The following is a 22197-nucleotide window of genomic DNA, read 5'->3' as shown; positions in this document are numbered from 1 at the left end:
GGTATAGAAGACATCTGATAATGCATCATGTGATTTTCAAAAAAAAAATTATATTTTTCCATAGATGTCACATACATGCACAATGTGGTACCTCATTATACACGTCACTAACAACTTTTATGATGCTTGCATTACAATCAGAAACGACACACATATTTTTTCTTTCACCGTATGCTTCCTTCAAATTCTCGAAAAAACACCTCTAAGATACATCATTTTCAGAGTCCAGTACACCATAAGCCAAAGTAAATATATGTCCTGTATGTTGAAAAAAAAAATAAAGCTTAAATGATTTTTTTAAAATATAATAATGCATATGTATATTATAAATACATACATAAACCTGAAAACATATGTGAAGTGAAATAATTAACTTTCAGTGCACAAATAGAACTATTGCATATGTAAATTATGCACATATATATTATAAATACATACATACACCTGAAAACATTTGTGAAGTAAACTACTTAAGTTCCAGTGCACAAACAAAACTCTACTGCACATGTATATTTTCAAATACAACTGACACTGATCACTTAAACATAATTCATATATGTATATTATAAATACATACAGCTGAAAAATATTTTTTAGTCAAATACTTATCATATGTATCTTACGATCTCCATCCATGGTACACGCAGCTACGAAACTGCCAGTATAAAGTCCCCTGAGATGACTTGCATCAATTACTATGGCAGGTCTACAATGATCAAACCCTTGGATGAATGAAGTTAGTGCTACAAATATATATAAAAACTCATTGTCTTCATTTTTTTTTTCATTCTTATATGTGAACCTGGATAACTGGTGTTCAATACATGTATGTATGCAGGTAGTTTTCTGTACGATGCTGATGGTTTTCCTCTTAAATCTTCAAGTGCTTGTTCCTTAGCTCGTCAACTCATAATATATGTTAGATTCATACCCATGTCTTCCTTCATATCACTTTTGATATCAGATGGACTGTATTTCCTCTTGTGGCATTTTAACTTTGGTTTGACTATACCACCAATCAACTTACTAGTACCATACAATTTAGGATAAATCTTATCTTTGATCGGACAAGTATGTTCAGGTAAAAATTCTCTTACATAAAACATTGTAGATTCACCGATAGCAGATGCACGGAATAAAAATTCACAATTTCTGGATCTGCACAATAATGTATAACTACAAATAAAAACAAAGACATATGCTCAACTACAATTAACACATATAGCAAAAAAAATTAAAATTCACAATAAACTTATCATGTTTTACTAGATCGTGCAGATAGTGATTGAAACTTCTCTCGAATTGTATAATCTTTCATTACCGATTTTAATACACTTTTTGAGATATAAACTTGATCAACCTCAATATGTTTGTGATGTGAGTCTGAGATAATAACTCTAGTTGTATTCATTTCAAATGAATCCAAATATTGATTTGAAGCAGGAACAATTAACGCTCTTTCAGTACTTGTATTTACCAAGTTACTATCAGTGACAAACATCTTCATAGGTTCACCAGTACACAACAATGAACATACCAATGTGCTGAAATTTTTCTTGTCAGAAACACTTACATATAAAGGCAAAATACTAATATCCTTCAATTCTTTTTCTGCATAATATAAACCTTCAAACCCATGTCATTATGTATACGTATTTGCCCTGCACTATCTGTTAATTGATACTCGATTTGAATACACTTGTACGTCAAATCAACATCAATGTGAGTAGCCAGTACTGTGTAAAGTTGGTCATATGTAGAGTTTATGCTCAACAATATCGCATCGCTGGCGTAATCTTCATATTGTTGTTAATATGTCCATCTACTAGAGTGTTTAATAAGAACAGCTATACTTCCCATTGTCAATCTCCAGAAATTTCAAAACAATAAAAATATTAATAAATATGAAATAAGTACTATAACACCAAGTACGACTAAAATTAATATACGATTCAAAATTTTTTCAAACCTACGACTGCTTCAAAAATACAGGTATTTCTTCAGCAAATTTCGCATTATATTTTTCTTAAACGACAACTAAAAATTAAGTTGTTGATAAATACCTGTATTTGCACCTTCGTATTTTTACTATTTTCTTCAAGACGTTATTCGATCAGCATAACAAAAAAATTGTGAAGAAAAACGTTTTTCAATTTGAATGAGTATTTTGGATTTGAATTGAAAAGCTGATTATGGAAAACGTTTTTGAATTTGAATTTGAAGATGTAATTTAACGTTTGTGGTAACAATAGAGTTTTAAAAGGTTAAAAAATCTGTCAAATTAAATGTTCCTTGATTTAAGGAACCATTTTTTACCATATTAAACTGAAACAAATTGGAGATATATTAGGAACACAATCTTTAATTGTATATGTATTTAACTAGCAACAGTTTACTCAAATACAAAATACATACTGCTATTTTTTGTAATTTTAAAACGGTTGCTATAAAACTTACAATTAAGGCTCTATAGTTGCTATTTCTGAAATTTTCTCTAAATTTTATTATTTAGCTATAGAATTTGTTCGTCTCTAATTTTTATTTGAATAAATTATATAAAAATATAAATTTAAGAGGCATAAATATATAAAATCTCTTATCTTTTAAAATATTTCATAAAATCTTACATTTCTCCTTTTTCTTTTGATACATATTAAATAAGGAAATAATAGATTTATATTTATTTTAAGAGAGTAAATCATGGAGAGAATCGTTAACATCTAAAAAAGAAATTCAAATTTAAATTTGGTTCAATTTTTTTCATCTCTATTAACTTTTTTTCTTAAAATTTTAAAAGTTGTACTTTATGCTTCATGTTGACAAGCATTCATATTCTTTTAAAGAATCTTCATATTGTAGAAGCTAAAAAATCTCATAGTTTCTGACGAAATCATGGACAATGACGATGACCACTGCAATGGCATCACCCTCCCATCGGCTGCTTGTCAACCTTTTAAGATAATACCGATTAAGAGAACAAGGAGAAATTGAGCAATGTTGCTAGGTTTTCGATGAGAACGACAGCAAAGACAACGTTGGCGGTGGAGGAGTTGTTGATATATTTGACTGTTTTTTAATAAAGGTTGAGAGAGTTTATGGGTAGGATGAGGATGGAGAAAAAGATCACTTCATTAAAATGAATTTCATGATACATACGAATGTATCACTATGCATATGTACAACAATAACAACAATAACATGCCCAATATATTCCCACCAAGTGGGGTCTGAGGAGGGTAAGTGTACGCAATCCATACCACTATGCATATGGTATCATAGTAAAAAAGAATGCATTTTCTTATTCATGATACATATGAATGTACTTGCATTATAATTTATCATAATCTACTAATTCATATATAATATGAAGCTTATTAGTATCTGTTTATGAAATATGTGAATGTATCTGTGCATATGTATCATAATAAAAAGAACGTATGTTTTGTTCACGATACATATGAATGTACTTGCATTCGTGCATATTCATAATGATAAAAAAAATGTATATTTTTATCCATGATACATATAAATGCATCTACATACTCATGTAATAAATTTATCATTTTTTTATGTATACAGTATATTAATATGTATTTATGATACATATGAATATTTAATATTGTTCTTTATATCAAAGTCCATCAATTTTTATCAAAATGAAACTTATGATACATATGAATTTCTATTCACACAATTATATTGTTCTTGATATCAAAGTCCATCAATTTTTATCAAAATAAAGTTTATGATACATATGAATATCTGTTCACACAACTATATTATTCTTGATTTCAAAGTCCATCAATTTTTATCAAAATTAATTAATGTATCAATCACAAGTACCAAGAATACATGCATCAGACATATGTATCAGATAAACGTTTTTGATACATATCAAGAACTTGTGTTTTCTTCAATAATTTAAGGATGATACATACGTTTGAAATCTAATATATGAGACATATGTATTATACCTATGTATCAGAAAATATCAGTGTATATATACACATGATAAGATCTAATGAAAAGTTTTAAATTTTAATTTTCTTCTTGTAGACATTTTAGAGATTCTCTCCCATGATTTACTCTCCGAAATAAATACAATACTGTTACTTCCTTATTTAACTAATCGATTGGTTTAAAAAGTATCAAAGATGATATGTATCAAAGTTTAAAATATATATCATAAAATGAAAATTTATAAGATTTTATGTAATTAAACAAAATTGTAATAAAAAATGTTAGTAGCTCCTTAACTTATAGTTACCCTTTTTTATTTTTAGTAAAGTCAGCTCCATGACTTTTCCTAATGGGAAGACGTCGGTAATCTGAGATGTATATATATGACGCTCTTGATAAAGCCTATTCTAGTACCTATGTTGATGCCTCTTTTCTTTATGAGTTATCTCACTGATGGCTCGGGCCCCCGGAAGGAGGCCTTCTTCGCCTTCCATCTAAGCTGCGCAGGAAAGGAAAGGCCCAAAGCCAATTCCAGAGAACAGTGAAACTTCATAGAGTCTTTCTTTCCAGCTTAATTTATATCTACATTGTTAATGCATTTTTTGTTAACGCATGACAATGTGTTACCAATCGTGCCGCAATTCCCATGTCATGATACGAATTTTCCTGAAACTTCATTATGATTGGTGTTTTATGTTTAGTTCTATACGATGAGGTTTAAGAGTTCGACTTAACAAATGCCTAGCTTATTGGAGAGTCTGCCAATCACAACCCTCCAGTTTTGGGTCAAATTTGGAAATAACCCAAAAACATCTTCAGTCATGTTTACAATTTACATGATCTTTAAACAGTAAAAACATACAGTTTTCAGCCCCCATTAAGATTCATCGATACGAAAATACAGTACAAAATTATGAGATGAATGTCATCCGATTATTGATTACTAGTAAGCCAACTACAGCTGATATTACTGTCTGCGGAGTGCACTTCTTTTAGATGCTGGATCACACACTACAAGTGGGCATCTAGGAAGAGAAATGGCTTAACTAGTTCAATGTGGTCACATAAATTTGGAGAAATTGATGCAATTGCACAAGAATCAGCATTGAACTGGTGAAGGACGAAGGATATGATAGAGAGAAGAATGGAATGCATTTGCAAAACTTCCGTGATTTAAGGACTTATCAGCTGCAAGTGCTCTGATATCCGATTGCAGAGCACCTTATTCTGAAAGAACAACAAAATTATCAAGAACTGACGAATGACGCCAGTTATCTCAAACCTCAATAATAACTAAAAGTGTCCAGTTGAAACAGCTCGTTTAGGCACCATGCATATCATACTGAACATACGTAGGACTTTTAAGTCAATAGAGCAAAAGATACCATTAAGAAGAAGCAGAGATACGCTCATGAACACCAGGTAGCCATCCTTTGAAGAATTCCACGTCATCCATAGGTGGAGGAGATAAGGCACCAAGGGGTGTAACAGTAATCTGTAATGAAGGGTAAGGAACATGTTAATGATGAGCCACTAGCGAGAGTCATCAAGTAACTTCCGTCAAGTAACTGATTTCTACATACATATCCTTGTTGAAGGAAAAAGTAATCCCCATCGTCATCATCCACTGGTGCTTCCCTGACCTGGGAAAGGATAGGCATACAATAAATTTAGTAACTATGGGCAGACCCTTTACCAAAAAGAATAAAATGCACAAAGTACCCAAAAAAATAACATGTACAAAGACAATTACAATGAAGGAATCCAAAATAATCTGAAAATTTAACGCCAAGTAGATGACTTGCTTAAGGGCTTGAAATTTATACTAATGTAATTGTCTTGTCACTTGTGGATTAGGCGCCGATACAATCTTTTTGAATCTTAGGCACCGATACAATTATTATTGCAAAAGAAGAATAAATAATAGAGAACTCCCTCAGACAGCCATCTCAGTGGAATGGAAGTAACGCTGAACTGAAATTAAATGAGATACCAGAACCTATGAATATTTACATCAAAAAGTTCTTCAAACAAAAAAACATCGAAAATAAACTTTCCTATACAAATGTGATAGGTATATTAGCAACCTGTTCTGTTCATCAAGGGATTTTTCCTTGTTGACCTCTTGTTCAGGGGAAGAAATGCATTCATGCGATAGCATAATCGAAATTTTAACAAATAAGTATCAGATAGAGAAAGAGATAATTACTTCTCTCTTAAACAATAGGTGTTCTTGTTGTGTGCTTAAGGTGCTCTCCTCTACACAAGCTTCTTTACCAGCTGATGAATCCATTGTCATTGTGGATAACATTTTTCCTCCTTGTGCTTCTGAGGTAACTTGTCTCCATCCCATTTTGTAAACACTCTTGCCTTGCTTGGTCAGGCGATAACCCTATCAGTATAACAATCAATATCTTTTCCTAGTCAATAGCATACCTACTTTGGCAACAATAACAACAAAACTTAACTCCATCCATCAAATATTGATGAAATCAAAAGATGTTGTTTTGATAAGGTAAATCAAAAGATCGTTTATACTCCTTTTACTATTTTGAAATAATCTCATATTACTTCTCTCCAAATTTTATGTGCATGGCATGATGGCAAAGGTACAAAGTTATTGTTCAATTTACCTGGTGATTGGCAACATCGGCTGGTACATCTATGTTAAGAAAGCAACTTTGAGGATAAGTATTATTCTTGATCTCAGCCAATATAGCTGTAATGATTGGCATGCAAGCTTCAGCTGCCAATACGAAATCATCAACCTTGCTTTTTCCACGAACCCTGAAGTTCACAAACCAAATTGAAGAAGAATAAAAAAGTAACTTGACTTTGCGTTAACCCAAAGACAGGATAACATGATGTACTATACCATTCATATGACAATGAGACAGAAGGAACACCATGGAAGAAAGCCTCTCGTGCACCAGCCACTGTCCCTGAGTAAACACTGCATCACCAACAATGGATCCATCAACATTAAGTAGCCATCAACATTAAGTAGCCCCTAGTATTACTATAATACAAAAAAGGCAAGTCTGCTGACTTTCCATTAGGATCATCAGGAAATCTAAAACAAGAATTCGCGAGGAAGCCAGGCCTTAGACCTTCGAGATGAAGGTCTTGTCTAGCACTTTCAACACCCATCATCAAGTATTGTCGGTACTGTGCTTTATGGTCTCATGGACCCATGGGAGGTGCATGATTAAAAATGTGATACTTCGTTCAAAGAAAGATGGTTTAAATTGAGTGGTAATGGCTGAATTAAAAACGTTGAAAATCAGAACAAGAGGTAATGACTGATTACTACATGCAGAAGGATCTAAAGGCTATATACAGAAGTTTTACTAACATGTGATAACCGCAATTGCTACCCATATTTATACCGCTGACAACCTGCAAGCATGAATTGATATGAGTACACAGAGTAATGAGATGATATATATTAGGCTTTAGCACACATGTAGCCTCTAGGAAAAGCTCCAATGCAAACTATTTAGACATCTATAGCATGGCACGACATTAAGGATCAGAAATAGGCCCAACGGAAAACCCTAATAGTAAAGCACCCAAGGGTGTGGCTTAGTGGTTCAATGAAGTTGGGTTGAGCATCATGAGGTCTCAGGTTCAATTCCCAACAGAGACAACACTAGATGACTTCTTACCATTGTTCCAAAGTTACCTGGTACCTGTTGCTGGTGGGAGGTGGTAGGTATACCGTGGAATTAGTCGAGGTGCGTGCAAGCTGACCCGAACACCACGATTATCAAGAAAAAAAAAACTAATAGCAAATGAATTGTTAGCCAGCTATCAGAAGTATCAGAAAGAGGTCTATATAGCTAAAGAGCACCAAATTACATACACAAATATTGATCTCCCACTGACCCTTGCTCATGATTTATTCACGGAGTATCATCCCAGTAGGGAGATAGATCACACATATTAGATGCATATTGTGTATGTTCGATAGTTATCTTTGATCTTTTCATGGTTTACCCTTATACAAAGTATTTTTGCATTCACTTTTTTTTATGTCTAAGTAAAATTCAGTAGTGAAACCATAATTGGCAGGAAAAATAGTATCTCCTTTAATTTAGCTGCAAAGCAGTAAAACTTATTCATCCTTCTGAAAAATTAGGATAGCAAATGAGGAAAAGAAGTGTCAGTGACCAGTTCTTTTTTAAAAAATATTTTTCTTATTCACTACACACCCACACACCCAACACATATTGACAAATAGCTGAGCCACAAGTGTTGAAGCCAGGTAGTACGGAAGGATTCAAAGCAATTTTTTTTGTATACATTTTTAGCAATTAAACATTAAAATCTCTCAACCTTGTGAACAAATAAAATGAACTTGCAAGATTTCACTTCTCGCTTTGGTTACTATTCACTACCTGGAGCCGAGGGTCTATCGGAAACAGCCTCTCTACTTCTTTAGAGGTAGTGGTATGGACTGCGTACATTTTACCCTCCCCAGACCCCAGTTTGTGGGAATACATTGGGTTTGTTGCTGTTGTTGTTGTTGTATTTCAAGGAAAAATGAAGCAAGAACCAAAAGCAACTTTTAATATTTTGTTTTTGATGTGTAAAAGTAATTTTACATGTAATCTAGCAAAAAAAAAAAAAGGTGGGAGGGAGTAGAGCGTGGGACCTAGGGGTGGCGGGATGGAATGGTGAAAGGGTAGGGATTTGGGGCTTGGGTAGGTGGGAGGATACAATACACATAAAATGTCTAGTGAACTTGTTTTTCCTACTTCCATTGAGGAAGTCATTTTCCTCATGTTTAAAGAACTTGTCTTCCTATGGAATACGTTTTCCAAAAAATTTATCCAACCATACATGGGAAAATAAGAAAATATTATCCGGAAAATGTTTTCCCCCATACCAAACACACCCAAGTGTTATATGACTACATCATAGGGAAGCAGAATAACTTGTTAAGCATTAGTATCAAATGCTACCAGATCAGGTACAAAGGGTAAGAGCATTTTGGAGAGCCCAATGGAAGTGGAATCTGCTGGGGTTCCTGCCAAAAGAAAAGCAATAAGAGTATGAGGAAGAGAGAGTTATGACAACTGGTTATGACTTATGAGAGTAGCCCCAAAAAAAAATGCTGAGCAAGCAGTATTATTTTGAGTAATCAGCAGTTATATTTCCAACTAGTAAAATATGCAGAAAAAAAAAGAGAAAAAAACTAAAAGTATGGCACTTTCCTTTTCTACACCAGAAAAAAGAAAAGATATCTATCCCCGTGTTTCGTCCAGTAAGTTGAAGATCAGTATCGTTGTTCCCCCTTTTTTCTCCTTTTGGTAGTGTAAAGCAAGAGAATTGTCAGACTTAGAGGTGTCAAAATGAAGTCAAATTGAGCTGATCCGTTCAACCCACCCAATATTTAATGGGTTGGGTTCAAAATAATTTACTATTGGGTAAAATCTCAACCCATCAACTCTCAACCATTTTTAAATTGGGTTCAAATGAGCCCAATTCAATCTCCACTTCAACCCGTTTGATAGAAAAATAATTTTCTTAATGAAATTAGGAAAAACAAGCTATAATGTGTCCTCCCACTTCCAAAATGACATACCTCACCTCACCCCAATCCCACTACATCCCCAGCTTACCCCAACCCACCCTGCACCCATTAAATATATTATTTTTATTTCTTAAAAAGCTTTTTCTAAATTTTTTTTTGCCCCCACCTCACCTCATTCTCATCCCCCTACTTACCCAAATCCCCACCCCCACCTCCACCCCAAAAAATTAATTCTTTTAATTTTTTTAAAAGAATTAAAAATCTTTTCTTACATCACGATCAAAATCCTACCCTCTCCCTTCACTGCATCCCCTATCCCTCCCAAAAAAGATATTTTTTTAGAAATATTTTTTAAAATAAATAAACAATTTTTTTATATAAAAAAATCTTACCCCAACCCCCATCCCCCTACCCCCTGCATCCCCCTATACGATAATAGCCCATCCCTAAAAATACAGTTTTTTAAAACAGTTAAATTTCATTATTTTTTAGAAAAAAAACTTTTATCTCAACCCCCATCCGTTCATACCCCACACACCCCACCTCCATACCGCTCCCAATCTTTTAAAAAAAAAAAAAAAAAAATTTAAAAAAATTATTTAAAAAAAAGTCTTAGCCCACCCCCTAACCCCCCACCCCATCCACATGGCATACCCCTTTCTCAAAAAGTTATTTTTTAAAAAAAAAATTCTTACCTCAACCCCATCCTAACCCCGACCCCCTACCCCACACCCCTCCCCAAAAAATAAATTTTTATTTTTAAAAAATTAAATTTCAAAAAAAATTCTTACCCTACCTCTAGCCTCACCCTCCACTCTCTACCCACCTACCCAACTTCCCAACCTCATCCAAATTTGTTTTCTTGAGTTGGATTTACAAGGGGTAAATATTAAAATGTTAATATTTTTTAGGCTAAGCGAGTCGAATTGGGCGGGTCAAGACCCAACCCGATTTTTACCCATTTCAACCCAAAGTGAATTTGGGCGGGTCATGACCCAACCCGATATTCAATTCAACCTATTTAATATTTCCAATCCCAACCCAACTCGCCCATTTGACACCCCTAGTTAGACTCCCCCGAAAGTGGGTTTTGAACAGATAAAAGAATTAATTGAACACAAATTTCAGAATTAGTTAACTTAGTACCAGAATTTCGGGAAATCAAAAGCAATCTTTTTGAGATTATCAAACTTAATTATTTTATTAGTTTAGTTAGTATAGTTTGGTGTTAGCCTTGTTACCTGTACAGCTAGCTGATTAGTCTCCTGTTATTAGAGCAGTTTGTTAGAGTAGTTATGCTGACTAGGCAGTTGGTTATGCCTTATTGCAAGCTGTAGACAACTGGCTTTTATTTTTCCTACTTGTATATATAGATTGCTCCTACATGAATAAAATCAGTTTTTGGTTTTCTCACTTCAACCTCTCAAATATCTTCTTCTCTCTAGAGATCAAATTGCACCATTAATGGAGTTTATGATCTGCTTCCATTGAAGCTTCTTCAATTCTAACATGGTATCAAAGCAGGAAATTTAAACCTTTGCTCTCGTCCTCACTATATTACTGTTTCACTTTTACATCAAATTCTCATTTTTTTTCTCTGCAATTTTTACTGATCTGTTTACACGACCTTTGTTGTTGCATTTTCCTTTTGTTATTGCAATTTTCGTCCAATTCATCTTTCTTCCCATATACTTTTGTGCTTATTTTCATCAATTTCCCAATTTCACGATCGCATTACTGTGTTTCAAGTCATGACAACCACCTCTGAACAACCTGCCCAATCCGCACTACTGATTCTTTGTACATGCATCCTGCTGAAAGTGTTGGTTTGACCTTGCTCCCTACTATTTTTGATGGCACTGGTTATGGCTCTTGGAGGCGAGGAATGCTTCGAGAACTCTCTATTCAGAACAAGATGGATTTCGTTAATGGAAAGTCGACGCGGCCGGCTGAGTACTCTCCAACCTTTAGTCAGTGAGAACGATGTGATAACATGGTAACCTCTTGGATTTTAAACTCCCTTTCACGTGATTTGGCAGATAGCCTTCAGTATGTCAATGATGCTAGGGAACTTTGGCGAGAATTAGAGGATCGGTATGACCAAACTAATGGTGCCAAGTTGTACCAATTACAAAAAGAGATCAATGATCTCACACAGGGAAATATGGACATCACTATCTACTATACTAAGATGAAGAAGCTCTGGAAGGAATTCAACACTCTCAACTCGCACACAACTTGCAACTGTCAATGCACTTATGGTGCTAAACTCAATCTACTTAAGGCTGAACAAGACAGATGTTTGATTCAATTTCTGATGGGGCTCAATTAGGTGTATATGCCTGTGCGTGGTAATATTTTGATAATGAGACCCTTACCAAGTCTAGCTCAGTGTTTTTCCATCCTTATTCAAGAAGAAAAGCAAAAGGAGGCCACCCCTAGGCCACATTTGGATTTGGCCTCCACTTCTTTGAACACACAGGTAGCAGCAGCACATGCAGGTTTTCGAACCAATTACCAGGTCAGACAAGGACCAAGTCACTATAATCGACAACCCAATTCCAGTAACAATTCCAGTAAAGTAAACTACCTTACAAGCCAAATTCATCTAACACACCTTATCATCATTCTGGGAATCCTGTTGGATTTGGAGGGCAAAGGACAAGCTATTTGTACCCCAAACCTTATACTTTCTGTGATTACTGTAAGAAAACTGGTCATACTGAGAGCAAATGCTATAGATTGCATGGGTTTCCTCAAGATTTCAAGTTAACTAAAGGCAAAAATTCAGCTTCTGTCTCTAATGTACATGGTGGTTATCTTGAGAATACTGATGGAGATCACAATGGAAACCAGATGATTGGGAAAGATGCTCACAGCTTGAGTAAGGATCAATATGACAAGTTGATCAACCTGCTGAATCATTTTCAACGAAGGAATGCTGCACAGGACTTAAACAATCTCACTGGAGCAGTAAACTTTGCAGGTATCATTGCTAGCCACTCTTCTATAACTAAGATTGGTACACTAACTTGTAATTGTGATACATTGTCTGTAGAATCCTGGATCCTAGTAGAATCCTGGATCCTAGACTTTGGAGCATCTTATGACTTACAATAGAGCACAATTAACCAATACTAGAATTCTACCTTATCCTTTCCTTATGACCTTACCAAAAGTTGTAACGTATCTCTCAATCCCGCTTTGAATTTGCACACAATGTTGTATGTACCTAGCTTTAAGGTCAATCTCATTTCAATTCACTGTTTGACTATGCAGTTACATAGCACTATTAGCTTTAGCAGTTTTTCATGCATCTTGCAAGCCCCTTCACTGAAGAGGCCTCTGGAGATTGGTAGGGCCAGAAATGGTCTGTATTACCTTTGCTCAAGATGTCACAACACAGGTTCAAGTTCAGCATCTCCAACTTCTTACAATTCCTGCAATGTCTCTTTCTACATGCAGTTTGCCTGATTCTTCATCCAGTGTCGTTGCTGTAATAAGCAAGTTCCATTTGTTTCATCTCATTTTCCTTCGGATATTGTAAATATACCACACTCCATCAATAAAGGAACTTGTTCTAACATTATATCTGATCTACTCTTTGCATCTCATAATTAGAGTGATGATCTTTTGTGGCATTTTAGGTTTGGGCATGCACCCTTTGCCAAAGTGAAACGTATCCCATCCTTACCTTCATTGGCAGCTCAACAACCCTTTGTTTGCAACATTTGCCCCATGGCAAGGCAATCTAGATTGCATTTTCCGCAGAAAACAACCAGCACATCTAAATTTTTTGAACAATTAAATGTTGACCTATGGGGTCCATATCACATTAGCACTCATGAAAATTACAAGTATTTTGTTACCATAGTTGATGACTATAGTAGATCAACTTGGACTCATTTAATCAGCAACAAGAGTAATACACTTCAAGTTCTCAAATCTTTTGTTTCCCTTGTAGAGAATCAATTTTCTACCACCATTAAAACCATAAGGACTGATAATGGTTTGGAATTTGTCAATGCTGAAACACATAATTGTTTACAATCCAAAGGTATTATTCACCAAACAACATGTCCATATACACCACAACAAAATGGTGTTGTGGAAACAGCAAGAGCACTGTTATATCAATCCAAATTACCTCTTAAATACTGGGGGAGTGTCTCTTGACTGCAACCTATCTGATAAATAGACTACCCACTACTTTTCTAAAAATAGATGTCCTTATGAGTTGCTATACCAAAAGAAACCTACGTACAACCATCTTAAGGCCTTTGAATGTCTTTGCTTCCCCACAAGCTTAGGAACACACAAAACCAAATTTGAACCAAGGGCTACACCACATATTTTCCTGGGATATCCTTTTGGTATAAAGGGGTACAAAGTCCTAAACTTACAAACCGAAAGATTACATGTATCAAGAGATGTGTTGTTGCATGAGCATATTTTTCCTTTCATGTCACCCGCTAATTCTACCTTTCCTTCCATTCTGCATTTAATCAACTCTCATTTTGATCATGTGCATGACACTGCCACACAGACCAAAGACACTACTGATCCTGTTGTCCATGATTTTGTACCCACTAATGAGGATTCACCAATGTCTGGTTCCTATGAACAAACACATACTACTCAACAAACAACTACTGACCCACCTTATTCTGCTTCACATACTCTCACTTCTACTCAACCACTATCACCACCTGTCCTTAGGAGATCATCTAGACCACACATTCAGCCTACATACTTGAAAGAATATGCCTATAAATTACCCAATCTGCACTCCACCTCATCTCCAGCCTTATCTCTGTCTACCTTATCACCAGCTACTACCAACTCTGTCATGTTTCCTCATCACTCCTTAATCAGGATAATAAGCAAATGGTGAGAAACACTTGATGGTGAGACTTCTTCTTATAGAGAGGCAGCATTACATCCTTCTTGGCAAACTGCAATGACACAAGAGTTTGAAGCCCTTCATGCAAATCATACTTGGGATCTTGTACCACTATACTACCTCCTGACAAAAAAGTTATAGGTTGTAGATGGGTATATAAGATTAAACACAAAGCTGATGGAACTATAGAAAGGTAGAAAGCTCGACTGTCCTTCGTTCCAATTAGATGTCAATAATACCTTCCTACATGGTAACCTCAAAGAGAAAGTGTATATGGAAGTCCCACCTAGTTTAGTTAAACCACAGCAAGGTCTAGTTTGCAAGTTAAGAAGGTCACTCTATGGCTTGAAGCAAGCAAGCAGACAATGGTATGACAAGCTGACTGAGTCTTTGTGTTCCAAGGGGTTCACGCACTCAGTGACTACTCTCTATTTTACAAGAAGAACAATAAGTCCTTGGTCTTTGTTGCTGTGTATGTTGATGATATAATCCTTACTGGTACTGATTTGAAAGAAATTCAACAACTAAAAGTTTTTCCCCATCACCAATCCAAAATCAAAGACTTGGGTAAACTACATTACTTCTTGGGATTAGAAATACTTTATACTGTTAATGGGATTCTGGTGTCACAAAGAAAGTTTACGAATGATCTGCTAAAAGAATTTGATTGTCTGGACTACCCTGCAGTCTCTACTCCACTTGATCCTACTAAAAGACTACATGTTGCAGATGGCAAGCTTCTATCAGATCCAACTTCCTTCAGAAAACTAGTTGGAAAACTAAATTTTCTTAGCAATACAAGGCTAGCTATTGCTACAGTCTGCAACATTTAAGCCAATTCATGCAGGCTCCCAGAGAACCCCATTACAAAGCTGCATTACATGTGTTGAGGTATCTCAAATCTGACCCTTCTTCGGGTCTTTTCTTGTCTAATGATCCTAATTGTGTTGTCACTGTTCATTGTGATTCTGCTTGCGCCTAAGTTACTCGGACTCTTCACTTTCGGTGCCGCACCCGTGTCGACACGACATGGGTGTGGGTGTGGGTGTGGGTGTGGGTGTGGGATCCACACCCGATCCGCTCAACCGATTTTGGGTACTTTGACCAAATTTGACTGGGTAAGTCCGGACAGATTTAAGAAGTTCTGTAATCAAAACAAATGCTAAGGTGAAATTAAAGAAAATGGAATACCTTGTATATAGAAATTTTTATGTTATTGCTTTTATTTTTATCTCCTTTCAGGATTTTCTTCTTGAATAATATTTTCTCCTCAAGTTTTCCACATAATATCTCATAATTTATGTTTTATATAGCTCTATTTTTATATATTTAAATTATTTTTTGCCGAATACATGCACCCGTATCCGTCCCTCAATCCATATCCCCGAATCTTTAAATTGAGACCATGAAGGATCCGACTTCTAGATCCGTACCCGTATCGGGCACCCGCACCTAAGTCCGAGCAACTTTGGCTTGGGCTACTTGCCCTGATTCAAGGAGGTCGGTGAGTGGATACATAGTATTTTTGGGTAACACCCCTATCAGCTGGAAGTCCAAGAAACAACCGACCATATCGTTATCATCAGCTGAGGCAGAGTACAGAGCCATTAGGAAGGAGGTGGGAGAACTGGTTTGGATAGATAAGTTCCTCACAGAATCGACAACTCCTACTTCTAAACCTATTGCTCTCTTTTATGACAGCCAAGTAGCCATACATATAGCTAGGAAACCTGTGTTCCGGACCAAACACATTGAAGTCGACTGTCATCTTGTTTGGGAAAAGCTACATGAAGGACTCATTCAACTTCAACATGTTTCATCTACTGATCAATTAGCTGATATACTTACTAAGGCCCTATCCAGTCCCAAACATCATTCCGTTCTTGGCAAGTTGTCAGTGCATTCCCACCTCCAACTTGAGGGGGGATGTTGAGATCATCAAACTTAATTATGCTATTAGTTTAGTTAGTATAGTTTGGTGTTAGCCTTGTTACCTGTAGCTGATTAGTTTCTTGTTATTAGAGTAGTTTGTTAGAGTAGTTATGCTGACTAGGCAGTTGGTTATGCCTTATTGCAAGCTGTAAACAGCTGGCTTTTATTTTTCTTACTTGTATATATAGATTGCTCCTACATGAATAAAATCAGTTTTTGGTTTTCTTACTTCAACCACTCAAATATCTTCTCTCTGGAGCTCAAACTGCTCCATTAATGGAGTTTATGATCTGCTTCCATTGAAGCTTCCTCAATTCTAACAAATCTCATATATGTTTGTGGATGACAACATGTTAATGTGTTATGGCGTTAAAGGGAAGTGAATCATGAATCGCAGATCTTTCTACCCACAAATTCACAGCAAAAATGTATGAACTGATCTATGATTTTAAAGCATTGTGATCGCCCATCAAACATCCACTTAATAATCACCGTTGAACAAAGACCAGAAAACAGGATAAACAGGAGATAAAACTTCAACTAAGCTAATTCTAGAACATGAACCATGAAACTGGAAAAAAACTAAAGTTTTCCACTATATTTGAGATTCAAACGGATTATGAAAATTAGCTTATTTAAGACTGCTGACTAACCAGAAACTGCAAAGGCTGTTGCTCCACTGATGTCCACCTTCTTGACTGAAAGAGCACGTTGCCATGAGACAGAATGGCTAACAGCTGATTTTTCACTGGGAAAACGGGAAAAAGAATGTCATAAATATCATGAGGTTTATAAGAACAAGAAAATTAGTCTTACACGTCAATAAATAACCAGTGAGAACAACGGGAGCACAGTGAAGTAAATTAACACAGAATGACTGCCCAGAACTTTGACGTGTATCAGGTCTCTAGTCTTTTTATCTTCCGATAAGTATTTAAATTAGATCTTTAATTTCAAACTATCACCATGACTTGATATCGAGAGTTGTGGGAGAGAACATCAAATAAATTAACAGTCACAAAATGTTTGTTGATTATTATAATGGTTGTAAGCAATTATTAGTGAAAGAAGTTACATAGGCACTTTGGCAGAATTCAGATAGAACATATTATAGACATTGAGAAAGGACACATTAGGTTCAGAAATAATCACATAACATGCCTTTTACTCAAGGAACACATGGAACTAAAAAGGCAACTGAGCTGATTCTTAAGATGAAATGGTTCGTTAGGATCTTTCGAATCAAAGTAACCTAAATGTAAAATTAGATACAGTGTGATCACAATGTCTTATTAATTTGTTTCTTTAATATGGTAAGGTCTATCCTCCAAATTCCTACTGTCTAGGGATCAACAGTGGCCCTCTCCACTTTTCTCCCTTGGTGCCTTGAATTCCCATCCTTCTGGTTACAAGTGAATGAACTTGCACTTGAAACAGCCTCACTTGTCAGTGGATTATGAATTTTCAAAGAACATAGATAAATCTACATGTGACCAGATAGCTAAGCCTTCATCCTAAAGAGCTGCTTTTAATGTTCTGATATAAATAAGGATTCTATATAGCATGCCATGCTCCGCTGAAATGGTAAGGATCAAGAAACTTATATGAATCACATATCTCCCAGATTTTTTATTTTATTTTTTGAAATTATATCCTAATGCCAGCTTTATATGAATCATGCTACTTCTGCAACCATTTGCTATACTGTTCTTCCTAAAAATTATACAGTGCATAGAGACCAAATGCTACTTTTCCCTTATTGAAAATTCTAATTTCGCCACTAAGTTTGAGCCTTGAGGTAAGTTTTTTTCACCCATAATATTATTAGATTCAATCCATCCCCATCTGAATAAATAAACAAAAAGAAAATGGACAAGAAAGAAACAATTCAATTAGTACTTTATTCTTTATTAGTAATAGTGGGACCAGCATTAAGACTAGTACGGTATACATATAATATAGGCAAATATTTCTTTGTTAGAGGCCAATTTTTTATTGGCAAAATGGTTTGATGGACCATTGTACTATGTCCGTTTTGTAATGTGGATACTCCTACTTACATGTTTGTCATCTAGACCCTTGAACCCACTGAAAAACAACATTTTAAACACTTTTTTGCATACGTGGCATTAAAATGTTGAGGTGGACAACACGTGATTACACGCATTTTTTTGAGTGCGTGGTTAACAAAAAGAGCATTTATAATATTTAAAAAAACTAAAAAACAATAAATTAAAAAATAAATCTAAAATCCCCCCCCCCCCAACCCCCGTCCAGCCCCCCCCACCCACCTCATCCCACATCGTCCCCCACCCTGTCTACCAATCCAACACCGTCCCCCGCCCCATCCACCAGTCCAACACCCTCCCCCACCCCAAAACCACCCACCATTGCAGCCCCAAGGCTGCTTCACCATTAAAGCCACCCGCCCCCCTCCCCCCACCCAACACAACCACCCACCATTGTAGCCCCAAGGCTGCTTCGCCATTAAAGCCCCCTCCTCCCCCCCTCTCCCCAAACAACCAACCACCATTGCAACCTTGCCATTGCAGCCCAAGACAACAATCTTGTTGATTGACAAGATTTTCTGCTAACAACTCTATATTTTCCATTAGGATTCCACACTTTAATTTGCACCGGCTTTGCAAGATTCAATTTTCTTCAATTCTTGAATAGACATAACCCAAAAGCACAAAACAAGATATGTATATCAAAGAACAATCTTAAACAAAGTATAGAAAAACACCAAAATTCCAATCTTTTACACAACCCAACTTCAAAATTGTCAAAAACAAGATATGGGCATCAAAGAGCAACCTTAAACAAAGTGTAGAAAAATACCAAAATTCTAATCTTTTCACAACCCAAGGCTGCCATGGCATTAGAGCTGCAGCACCACCATTAACGCCCCGACCCCCCACACACAGCCCCCACCATTTACTCTATGTCTACTACTGAGCTTCAAGGGCAAAATCGTCAAAATCAAACTCACCGAATTCATCCTTTTTTTCCCTGGAATCAGCTTAGATTGTTGTGAAACTTCCGCTTCCGAAGTGCATATTGTTGTCTTGGAAGCTTTAAGGAGAGAAGACGGAGAAGAGCCATTTTATTTCATTTTAATTTTTATTTTTTTTAATTCTCAATTTTTATTTTTTCAATATTTAATTTTTTATGTGGAATTTAATGTAGTATTTAAAATGACGTGGAAGCTGATGTGGGGTGAGTGGGTTACACTCACCAAAAAAGTGTTTAAAATGTTGCTTTTTAGTAAATTCAAGGTCCAGACGACAAACATGTAAGTATACAAAATGAACATAGTACAAGGTCCATCAAACCATTTTGCCTTTTTTATTTGTCAAATTTTACATTGTACTGATGGCATCAAGTTTTCACCACCAACATGCTTTGCTGATAATCAAGAGCTTCTTACTTTTGTTAATGATAATGTCCTCTCCAATTTACGAGCATGTCAGACTTCCATAACTCTAACTCCGAAGAGTTAGCAGCAGTTGATAATTACCAGTTTATTAAACAATGAGTTAACGGTCAAAAATACACCTAAAATATCTCTATTTTTTGAATTTTATATCAGAAATATCACGAACTATTTATCAAAAATACATATCAAGTATTAACTGTTCACTTTTCCGTACGTCAAAATTTTAGATATGAAACTCCAATAATTAAATAACTGAGGTGTATTTCAATAAATAGATAATGATAATTCACGAAAGAAACTTGCACCAGATAGTTAGTTGAAGTATGAAAGTTCAAAAAAAAAAAAAAAAAAAAAAAAAACTACTTTAGGTGTGTTTTTCACCTTCACTATTAACAAAATTACGAAATTGCCCTCCTGAATTTCCAAAGTAAATAGAAGCTTTCGCCATGGAATCAACCAAAACTTCCGACAAAGAAGACAAATTAATGTATATTGAGGAATAAAAGAGAGAAAGAGACGTACGAATCGGGAGCGCAAACGAGGACATTGAAGAGATTAGAGGAGTCAAGGACCCGAACGAGAGACCTCAAACCGGGAGCATCAATTCCATCATCATTTGTGACCATCACCGACGGTTTATTCTCCCTCCCATTCTCCATTGAATTGGTTTCTGATTTCAACTGGAGTTACCAACAGAATATAGAGCCAGAAAACTGAATGCAAAAAGGAAAACGGAAAGTCATATTTTCTAATCTACCTCCTTTCTCTGCTTTGCCTAGCTTAAAACGCACGTAAGTTTGGCACTTATTTTATTTACGATTCCTTCGGATTAGATAAAATATTAAAAAGCATATTAATCATATTATAAAATATCTATTTAAATTAAAAGGTCAAATCCATCGATAGGAGCTCAAACTTGTTTCGAAAATTTATTTAAACTCCTAAACTAAAGTTCGTACCTAGCAAACTCCTAAATTCCCGAATTTTGTTTTAATTGGATATTTTTTGCCTAATCAGCAACAGGCATAGAGTGTGTGTAATACACTCGCATGACGTGATAAAAATAATCAATAAAATGATGACATGTGGCAAATAGGCCCAAATCTAACTATAGAAATGAGTTTTCAAATTTAAAAATAAATTATATTTTCAATTCTTAATAATTCAAAAAATTAAAAATAAAAAGGCAAATCCCCACCCACCCTCTCCCTCCCCCAACCTACCTCTCCCTTTCTTTTTTGTTTTTCTCACTGTCATCCACAAAGGTATTTCTTTTTTCATTTTTTTTTTTTGGTTTTGTTTTTATTTTTGTTGGTTGATTTAATTGGTTTAATTTATTTCCATTCAACAAAATCAAGCAGTGGTGCCGGTAGTGGGTCCACACAGTCCTTTCCATGTTGTTAAGCTTGTCCTTTAATGGCTTCTTTTGAATTTTTTTTAGTTAACTTTTGTTATGAATTTAGCAGATGAAGAAAATGACAAGAAAGAAAAATTGAGCGGACACAAATTAATTCTATTGAGTATTGAATTTTTTGATATAATTTTTAATAAGTTTTGCTCGGCTGTGATCCGAAATGGAGATGATAAACGCCTATTAATTGTTACATTTCGATATTCGAAAATCGTTTTTGGATTCTGATTTTTGGAGAATAATGCTATCAATTGTTTTTGTTGGGAAGACGATGATGACGGGAAGGGTGGGGTTGGCGATGAACTTAGAGGTAGGGCGAGGACGACGATGAACAGGGGGGTAGGGTGAGAACGACGATGATGACGAGAAGAGTGGAGGTGAGGACGACGATGATGATGGGAAATGTGGGGTGAGGACGACGATGAACAGGGGGTAGGGTGAGGACGACGATGATGCCGGGAAGGGTGGAGGTGAGGACGACGATGATGACGGGAAGGATGGGGGCGAGGACGACGCTGAAGGGGGGTGTGGGGGTTCTTTTCTTTTCTTTTTTTAAAAGTAAGAAATTATAATAATTAAAAATTATATTCATAAAATAATTTAAATATAATTTTTAAAATTTTTAAAAGTAAAATATTATTTTTTTTTACTATTCACGCACCGAAGGAGAATGTATTATACTCTTCTTGCCAAATCAGCATTTCGTGCCTGATAGGTACCAATTTTAACACTTAAGATATCTGATCGGTACAGATTTTAGGATAAGTTTAAAGTTCTATTGATAGGTTTGGCCAAATTAAAAGGAAAGAATGCAACCAAAAAAAAAAAAATTTAACTTTTTGGGTGACAAGCCACCTGTGAAAAACCCAAAAGTGGAAAATTACACAGATTGGTGGATATCTACACAACACCTTCTGTGTAATGCCATCATAAGCTTTTATCATTTGACGTGAAATATAAAGAATAAATAATTTTAAATTAAAATAAAAAATTATTTTAGTTTATATTTGGTC

General features: G+C 35.4%; 1 protein-coding gene across 1 annotated transcript; it reads right to left on the bottom strand.

Moving 5' to 3' along the window:
- Positions 1-4751: 4751 nt before the first annotated feature.
- Positions 4752-20620, bottom strand: LOC107873080 (5'-nucleotidase SurE). Its single transcript, XM_016719802.2, has 10 exons — positions 20296-20620; positions 16988-17082; positions 8928-8992; positions 7316-7359; positions 6836-6913; positions 6594-6747; positions 6170-6352; positions 5544-5603; positions 5346-5455; positions 4752-5187 (listed from the first exon to the last, which is right to left on the bottom strand). Exons 1-9 carry the CDS (start codon positions 20430-20432, stop codon positions 5348-5350), a joined length of 924 nt encoding a protein of 307 aa, XP_016575288.2. The 5' UTR covers positions 20433-20620; the 3' UTR covers positions 4752-5187; positions 5346-5347.
- Between the last annotated feature and the right edge of the window lie 1577 nt (positions 20621-22197).

Source organism: Capsicum annuum, chromosome 6 (assembly GCF_002878395.1).
Source record: "Capsicum annuum cultivar UCD-10X-F1 chromosome 6, UCD10Xv1.1, whole genome shotgun sequence".
In the NCBI taxonomy this organism is placed as follows: domain Eukaryota; kingdom Viridiplantae; phylum Streptophyta; class Magnoliopsida; order Solanales; family Solanaceae; genus Capsicum; species Capsicum annuum.
The sequence above is the reverse complement of the archived record's forward strand: the minus strand, read 5'-3'. Positions and strand labels throughout refer to the sequence as shown.

Bases quoted from the DNA above. Each gene is read 5' to 3' on its own strand.
- LOC107873080 (XM_016719802.2), bottom strand. From the start codon at position 20,432: ATGGAGAATGGGAGGGAGAATAAACCGTCGGTGATGGTCACAAATGAT. The intron at 17,083-20,295 runs GTACGTCTCTTT...CCGTTTTCCCAG, and splicing joins CTCGTTTGCGCTCCCGATTC to TGAAAAATCAGCTGTTAGCC. The intron at 6,914-7,315 runs GTTAGTAAAACT...TTGGTGATGCAG, and splicing joins AGCAATTGCGGTTATCACAT to TGTTTACTCAGGGACAGTGG.